The sequence below is a fragment of the Salmo trutta genome, chromosome 29 (assembly GCF_901001165.1).
Source record: "Salmo trutta chromosome 29, fSalTru1.1, whole genome shotgun sequence".
Lineage (NCBI taxonomy): Eukaryota > Metazoa > Chordata > Actinopteri > Salmoniformes > Salmonidae > Salmo > Salmo trutta.
In genome coordinates this window covers 22762649-22771951 of record NC_042985.1, presented here as the reverse complement: position 1 = coordinate 22771951, position 9303 = coordinate 22762649, and the positions used below count along the sequence as shown (strand labels likewise).

The 9303-nt window shown below is 43.7% G+C and overlaps 1 protein-coding gene across 1 annotated transcript; it reads right to left on the bottom strand.

Annotated features, from left to right (window-relative positions):
- Positions 1-2107: 2107 nt before the first annotated feature.
- LOC115167734 (ribonuclease inhibitor-like) lies at positions 2108-3001 on the bottom strand. The gene has a single exon (XM_029722376.1). It carries the CDS (start codon positions 2818-2820, stop codon positions 2116-2118), a length of 705 nt encoding a protein of 234 aa, XP_029578236.1. The 5' UTR covers positions 2821-3001; the 3' UTR covers positions 2108-2115.
- Between the last annotated feature and the right edge of the window lie 6302 nt (positions 3002-9303).

Genomic DNA, 9303 nt, shown 5'->3' with positions numbered 1-9303 from the left:
TCAACCTGTCAATTCAAATGAGCAGGGTCTTAACCAACACCTCTCTCACACTCGCAGAGCACTCACATGCACCGAGACTTGTTTAACATAGGCCACGTAGTGTCTGCTAGCGGCATGCATGCTAAAGCCAGGAGATCAGAAACTCACTCCAATGAGGGGCAGGGTATTCAGGTTTAGGCTTGATGTTCCCTTTAAAATAGAATTTGTGTGTCAGCCTGTGAACATGTGCGTGTGTGCATGTACAGTATGTGTGATATGTGTGATGTGTGTGTGTGTGTGTGTGTGGGCGTGCGCGTGCGCATGTTTTTGTCCCATGTGTACTGTAAGTTCAACTTTATGAACTTCAACTACCAAAAGGGCTTGATGAGACTGACAACCATCAAACCACAAACATATTTACAAGACATTACAACATAGCAACTGCATTCTTCCTTATGACTCAAAGATACATCTCATTATTAGTTTCAACGGAATATCCCTGCAAATGTTGAGGAAACTACACAGAGTTGAGATAACACGTACAGTAGATATATCCATAACTGGGAAGTTTTTTGAAAGCCAAGCCCATGATTCCATGTGATATAAAAGTACTGACAAAGTGTTGCTCTTCTAATCTGCATGTAGGGTTAAGGGTCTGAGGGTAGGAACACTGCGGCTCTTATCATTATCATAAATCATAGTATTTAGTCATTCAATATCACGCTGTCCCCCAGGACCATAATCTGTTTACAGGAGCGCTGTAGCTTTACATAGCACCTCCAAATCCATACTGAATGCATTTTTAATTGGTGAATAAATGCAAAATGCATGCTAACAGGCGACTGTAGTGGTGCTCCTGAATGCTTGAATATCATTCTGAACATGATGTGCCCATTATGGATTTTGTATCAATGTGTGTTTCCAAGGTGATTTATAATATGCAAAGTCTCCAGTCTTTTGAGGAAGCATCATGGATACTCTGTAACTGACATATTATTTCATCTAGCCCTTGTACAATGTCCAAAATCTAGACTGAAATGTGATGCCTTGTATACCTGTGAACCAAATAAAATGTGATCCAAATTGTTTTTTAAAACATAAAGTTTTAACCTGACCATTATGAAGGGATGAGAAATAGCGTTGTTTTAAATTGTAATGTATTTAAATGCTTTTAAGACAGTTTACAAATCAAGCAACATAACAAATAAGAATATAAACAAAGTACAACATAACAAAAGTGCCATAATTAAACAGTGGTATGTATAACAGATATGTCAGACACATTAGTAAAGCCAATGTATGATGGCAGTTCCTTCATTCTTTCTCATTTTAATCAATTGTACAACAGAGAAGGATAGTGCTAGGTGTCAAATCCTAACAATGCCCAATATCATATTTATATGAGTAGGGCACCAGCTCAAGCATAAACCCTGGGTAGAGGGGCTGATTGAATGTGGTCTGGAATGTATTCAGGTGTGTCACTGTGTCAGAGGAGACTCTGTAGAAGGACAAAATGCCGGCCGGACAGTTCAGATAACCCTACTCTTTTGGCGGATTGGGAGTCTCCCTGGGGTTTAAGGGAGTTGTTGGGGGGTGGGACTGTCATCGACGTGTGCGTAGGTGGCAAGGAAGTCAGGCGCAGGAGAAACCAACTTAGTATAACTGGAGTTATTTAATAAAGAATAAACAAACACGAACTCCAAAACCAAAGTACATAAAAATAACATGGGTAAAAAATACCCGTAGCTCACCAATACAAAATACATGAAACCGATAACAAACAAAACAATCTCGGACAAGGACATGAGGGAAAACAGAGGGTTAAATACACAACATGTAATGAATGGGATTGAAATCAGGTGTGTAGTAAAACCAGACAAAACCAATGGAAAATTAAAAATGGATCAGTGATGGCTAGAAGACCGGTGACGTCGACCGCCGAGCACCACCCGAACAAGGAGGGGAATCGACTTTGGCAGAAGTCATGACAGGGAGAGGTATCCTCTTCATTGTTGTGGCAGACAGAGTAACCATGCCAAGTGGTATATTCTCCAGAGCAGTTAAGACACCAGGATTTGTCATTGGATCCAAGTTTACAGAGACGGCTATGTCTTTTTCTGCTGATATCTTTGTATGTCACCCCGATCTTAGTCTCAATCCTATTCCACTGTACACCCCAATCTTAGTCTCAATCCCATTCCACTGTTCCTCCCAGTAACATCGTCCACTCAGACCGTCTTTACACAGCACCTGTGGCCAGTGTTCAAACCTCTCTGGATGATCAGGATATTGTTGATTATTTTCCATCACCCTCACCTGTTCGTTCCTCTCAGAGGGAAAGAGATGTCTGTGTGCTGTGTCTGGGTCCAGTGTGAGCTTGCAAGCATACTTCCTAAGTAGCCACGGTTTCACCCAGAACTCTTCATTATGGTCCATGTCGAGTTTCTCCAATCTACAGTGTGGATCCTCCAGCCTAGCTGAAAGAACCTTTAAGCCTGATTCTCCTGGGTGATTGAAGCTCAGGTCCAGCTCTCTTAGATGGGAGGGGTTGGACCTCAGAGCTGATGCCAGATAATTACAGTCCTCCTCTGTCACGCCACAGAATGATAGCCTTAGTATCTCCAGTTTACAGTTTGGATTCTGCAGACCAGCGGAGAGCCATTTCACTCCTGTATCATGCAGGTCATCGTGACTCAGGTCCAGTTTTCTCAGGGAAGAGAGGCTTGCCTTGAGAGCTGATGCCAACACTTCACAACATTTCTTGGTCAGGGAACATCTGTATAGCCTTAGTGTCTCCAATTTAGAGTGTGGACCTTTCAGTGAACTAAGGAGGATTGTCATTCTGCCATCATCATCATCATCATGATCATAATAATAATCATAATCATCATCATCAAACAGTTTAAAGTTCCTTAGGTCAAGCTCTCTCAGTGGTGAGTCTGCAGATTGGAGAATGGAAGCTAGTGATTCACATAGCTTGCATGTGAGTGCGAGAGTGAAAGGTGTGGATTAAAGGTGTGGATTAAAGGTTCTCCTATCATTGCTATGCAGACGACACTCAATTAATCTTCTCCTTTCCCCCTTCTGATAACCAGGTGGCGAATCGCATCTCTGCATGTCTGGCAGACATATCAGTGTGGATGACGGATCACCACCTCAAGCTGAACCTCGGCAAGACGGAGCTGCTTTTCCTCCCGGGGAAAGGACTGCCCGTTCCATGATCTCGCCATCACGGTTGACAACTCCATTGTGTCCTCCTCCCAGAGTGCTAAGAACCTTGGCGTGACCCTGGACAACACCCTGTCGTTCTCCACTAACATCAAGGCAGTGACCCGATCCTGTAGGTTCATGCTCTACAACATTCGCAGAGTACGACCCTGCCTCACACAGGAAGTGGCGCAGGTCCTAATCCAGGCACTTGTCATCTCCCGTCTGGATTACTGCAACTCGCTGTTGGCTGGGCTCCCTGCCTGTGCCATTAAACCCCTACAACTCATCCAGAACGCCGCAGCCTGTCTGGTGTTCAACCTTCCCAAGTTCTCTCACGTCACCCCCCTCCTCCGCTCTCTCCACTGGCTTCCAGTTGAAGCTCGCATCCGCTACAAGACCATGGTGCTTGCCTACGGAGCCGTGAGGGGAACGGCACCTCCGTACCTTCAGGCTCTGATCAGTCCCTACACCCAAACGAGGGCACTGCGCTCATCCACCTCTGGCCTGCTGGCCCCCCTACCTCTGAGGAAGCACAGTTCCCGCTCAGCCCATTCAAAACTGTTCGCTGCTCTGGCACCCCTATGGTGGAACAAGCTCCCTCACAACGCCAGGACAGCGGAGTCAATCACCACCTTCCGGAGACACCTGAAACCCCACCTCTTTAAGGAATACCTGGGATAGGATAAAGTAATCCTTCTAACCCCCCCCCCACCTAAAAAGATTTAGATGCACTATTGTAAAGTGGTTGTTCCACTGGATATCATAAAGTGAATGCACCAATTTTTAAGTCGCTCTGGATAAGAGCGTCTGCTAAATGACTTAAATGTAAATGTGATGTAATCTTTCACACCCACCAGTGGGGAAGAGATCGAGAGGTATGGAGATGGGGGGTTTTATGACACCTCACACCCATTATAAATATTAAGGCTGCAGACAAAATCCCCTTTTCCTCTCAGTGTGGATGAATGGAATGCATGATGGGCCTATGGAGAACCTACCCCAGAACAGTAACATGCAATAAATGGACTTTGGGACAATATGTTTTGTCAGCCAATATCGTAGCAATGACGATAGATGGAATATGAAAATGAATTTCATTTTTGTTATGTTATTAAAAGTTAAATGACGATGTTATAACGAAAACAACATTCTAACTTGAAGAGTTTTCACCATATGTACCTGACGTTTGCATAATGCATGTTGTGTGGAAAATGTCCAGATCAAAGAGAAAGTTTTTGTAAAGATGAAATGTGAAGTTAGTTGTGTAAATTGGATTTGAGCAAAATCCAGACCTTGCCTCGTAACTAGTTAAGCCCAGAGAACTTGCCCTAAAGACGGAAACGCCCATTTCTGACCCGAGGGTATAAAACGTGAGTTAAGAATTAACATTATGACTAAGTGACCACGAGCTGCAGCCAAGGTCCAATTAGTTGTAACCCCAAAACGCAACACGAGGCTGAAGAAGACAAAGGAACCTTTTTGTGTCTCAGAGGGTGAATTCAAGCAGGACCACCCGGTTATTCTCTCCAAGGAATCGTGTGTCTACACTGCTTTCATTCCCACTCTGTAACCACCTATATGGCAGATTAGCCGTCCTCAGAAGATCCCTCTTTCAGAACAAGGGCGAGGAAACAGACCACTAAAAGAAAGGACACTGACATAGTGAGGACAATCAGAGAGTTACACCCGGTAACCGAAGAAGTGCCGTCATCAGAGGAGAAGGCGAACCAAGTCCACGAAGAGACACCCCATCGGAGGGCGACCTTCGACACGTAATTACATCATTATATTCTAACCCATAAGCAGTTCTGAGCAAGGTTAGGGTTAAACTAAGCATAGTTTACAAATGTACCCGTGTGCTTTTCTCTCATGCACTCTTTCTCTTTCTCTTTTGAAATCCCCATTTTGTGTTCACGCATCATATTGTGTTGGCCCGCTAGGGATGTGTTTCAGTGTATTAAGTTCTAGTCAATAGCTCAGACTGTGTGGATGTGTATCTTATATTATCATTTTAGCTTGTTAGTAAATAAATAATCAACTCAATTGGTGTGGTACAGCACTTTGAGATATCAGCTGATGTAAGAAGGGCTATATAAATAAATGTCTTTTGATTTGATTTGATTTGGTACGAATTTATTTAGTGTGACTCTGGTTTGTGCAGATTATGTGACGTTCAGAATGAGACTGTAGAGGAAATAAATTAATTTGTTGTAAAATCGATATTTTAATATTCTTTGAGTTAATTTGGGAAATAGAAACTCTCCCATGGTGCCCCAGGTTACTGACTTAATAATTACCTGATTAATTTAATCACATTTATATAAAGAGTTAATCATTTGATGAACAGCTGTCGTCACATTAAACAATCCAACGTTATGACATTGGTCACACAGCTGTATAACACATAAAGAGCAACAAGAAACTCCTGAAAGCTCAGGTGAACAAAGCAGTACACCTTCATCTGATAACACAAAGACACCTTTTTAAGAATGTATATGCAAAACCCAGAGTACACAGATGCTTCACTGTCTCAGGTCATCCTCACATAACATGATATTCCCTTTACCAGCTCATCAAATGCCAGCTGCCCCAGTTTGAGAATGATTCCTTTGTTTGTTCCGTGATTCTTTGTGGATCATGCTCATTTTGCCCATCATACTTCTTATTCTTTAGGTTTGTCTGAATAAACACAAGGTGAGTGTACATCTCAGTCAGAGTTGTGATCTCATCACTCATCTTCACACAACATTTCCTCAAAAACCAATGCAGTAATCCAACAGAAGACTGGTATGTGACACATGATGTAGACACTCCTCATTCCCTTTATCTGTGACATGATTCTACTGGCCAGCTTCTTTTCACTGAATCGCTTGTCACTGAAACACTTCCTGAAATATTCCTCTTTCTGTTTGTCTTTGAACCCTCGTACTTCCGTCCTTTGGTTGATGCACTCACAGGGTATGAGATTGGCAGCTGCTGGTCTGGATGTTTTCCAGAGGAGAGCTTTGGGAGCAGATTTCCTTTGATAAGGTTTGTCAGCAACACATCCACTGATGACATCTCTGTTAGATCACTCAACTACTTGTTCTGCCAAAAATCTAATGGAAGTTTGCTTTCATCCAGACCATCAAAGAGGAACATTACTTTACGGCCAAGATATGTATTTGTGTTGGTTATCTCTTTAAGTTCAGGATGGCAGTAATGTATAAGTTAATGAAGACTGTACTGGTCATTTAAAAAAAAATTCAGCTCTCGGAATGGGAGCACAAAGATAAACATCCTGATACGCTTTTCCGTCCATCCAGTCAAGTATCAACTTTTGTACAGATACTGTTTTCCCGATGCCAGTGATGCCTTTTGTCATTACCGTTCTGCCTAATGTCCACTTAAGGGTTTGAAAATGTCATTGCAGTTGATTGGAATACATGGTGGTTTGTTTCTCCTGGATTCATTTTCTAACATCTGAACCTCATGTTCTTTATTAACCCTCCCACTGCCACCCGCTGTGATGTAGAGCTGTGTGTAAATACTTTCAAGGAGTGTTTGATCCATTGACATACCTTCAAACACAAATGCAAACCTCTCCTTTAGACTGGCTTTATGTTTCTCTTTAACTCTCTGTATAATGTCACCCACTTTCACCTGTGCTGTGCTCCTAGTCTGTTGATCATGGTCCATGGCTGGCGACGTAGCTCCACCCAGATCCTGGACCAAGACAGGTTCTGTCTTCAGTAGGATCCTGTGGAAGGCTGATTTGACTTTTATTCCCCCTGAATTTAAGGCCTTGAACAGCTCCCTCATTTGTTCCTCTCTGGTCCGGGCAGTGTGAATATTTGAATACACCTCTTGATGGATCATACACTTCTGGAGCAGGTGATCTGCTGTGTGCATCACCGTGGAAACCCTCTGAATGAGATACGTGCCTGTCCACAAACTCAGCATCTTCATTTTCCTTTTCATTCAGTCTCTCTAGAGAGTGTCGCTCCATTGTTGAGATAGCCAGCGTTCCTCTTTTCTCTACTCTCTTCTGTGTCCCCATCTTCTCTCTCCTTTCTGACGCCTCTTCTTTCTCCTTCTCCTCTGTTCTTAGGTAGTACCCTCCATATCTCTGTATACCCAGTATCAATGCGAAACCTTTCTTGTAACAGTAATGCACTTTTCACAGTGTGGCGTTGTGGTGGGACAGCCAGGGTTCCTCTCTTCTTTTTGGGACAGCCAGGGTTCCTCTCTTCTTTCTTCAGTGTCCCCCTCTTCTCTCTCCTTTTCTGACTCCTCTTCTCTCTTCTTTCTCATTCCCCGCCTTCATTTTTAAGGTAGTGCCCTCCAAATCTCTGTATCCCCAGTCTCAATACAAAACATTTCTTGTAACATGAATGCACTTTTCACAGTGTGGTGTTGTGGCGCTCAACTTTGACTCGCTGCCTTACTGTCACTGAGAGCGGGGAGTGTGTGGGCAACCCATTTGAGCAAACAGGAAACCAGCTATGCTGGTTGGGTGAGAGAGAGAGGAGGGGAGTTGAGAAAGAGTGAGAGACTCCTTCCAATTTTGTCAAGTGTGTTTATGTCTATATATAGGTTGCAGCCTATACAAGGGTTTTTTATTGGCCCTCCAATGCGTTGCATAGCACCACCCCATTTGATGCACACACACACAAACATTCACATTCATTCACACACATTGCTGCTACTCTGTTTATTATCACTGCAGAGTCATTTTTCACCTACCTACCTACAGTGGGGGAAAAAGTATTTGATCCCTGCTGATTTTGTACGTTTGCCCACTGACAAAGAAATTATCAGTCTATAATTTTAATGGTCGTTTTATATGAACAGTGAGAGACAGAATAACAACAAATAAATCCAGAAAAACGCATGTCAAAAATGTTACAAAATTATCATTTTAATGAGGGAAATAAGTATTTGACCCCTCTGCAAAACATGACTTAGTACTTGGTGGCAAAACCCTTGTTGGCAATCACAGAGGTCAGACGTTTCTTGTAGTTGGCCACCGGGTTTGCACACATCTCAGGAGGGATTTTGTCCCACTCCTCTTTGCAGATCTTCTCCAAGTCATTAAGGTTTCGAGGCTGACGTTTGGCAACACAAACCTTCAGCTCCCTCCACAGATTTTCTATGGGATTAAGGTCTGGAGACTGGCTAGGCCACTCCAGGACCTTAATGTGCTTCTTCTTGAGCTACTCCTTTGTTGCCTTGGCCGTGTGTTTTGGGTCATTGTCATGCTGGAATACCCATCCACGACCCATTTTCAATGCCCTGGCTGAGGGAAGGAGGTTCCCACCCAAGATTTGACAGTACATGGCCCCGTCAAATGATGCGGTGAAGTTGTCCTGTCCCCTTAGCAGAAAAACACCCCCAAAGCATAATGTTTCCACCTCCATGTTTGACGGTGGAGATGGTGTTCTTGGGGTCACAGGCAGCATTCCTCCTCCTCCAAACACGGCGAGTTGAATTGATGCCAAAGAGCTAAATTTTGGTCTCATCTGACCACAACACTTTCACCAGTTGTCCTCTGAATCATTCAGATGTTCATTGGCAAACTTCAGATGGGCATGTATATGTATTCTTGAGCAGGGTGACATTGCGGGCGCTGCAGGATTTCAGTCCTTCATGGCGTAGTGTGTTACCAATTGTTTTCTTGGTGACTATGGTCCCAGCTGCCTTGAGATCATTGACAAGATCCTCCTGTGTAGTTCTGGGCTGATTCCTCACCGTTCTCATGATCATTGCAACCCCACGAGGTGAGATCTTGCATGGAGCCCAAGGCCGAGGGATATTGACAGTTCTTTTGTGTTTCTTCCATTTGCGAATAATCGCACCAAATGTTGTCACCTTCTCACCAAGCTGCTTGGCGATGGTCTTGTAGCCCATTCCAGCCTTGTGTAGGTCTACAATCTTGTCCCTGACATCCTTGGAGAGCTCTTTGGTCTTGGCCATGGTGGAGAGTTTGGAATCTGATTGATTGCTTCTGTGGAAAGGTGTCTTTTTTACGGGTAACAAGCTGCGGTTAGGAGCACTCCCTTTAAGAGTGTGCTCCTAATCTCAGCTCGTTACCTGTATAAAGGACACCTGGGAGCCAGAAATCTTTCTGATCCC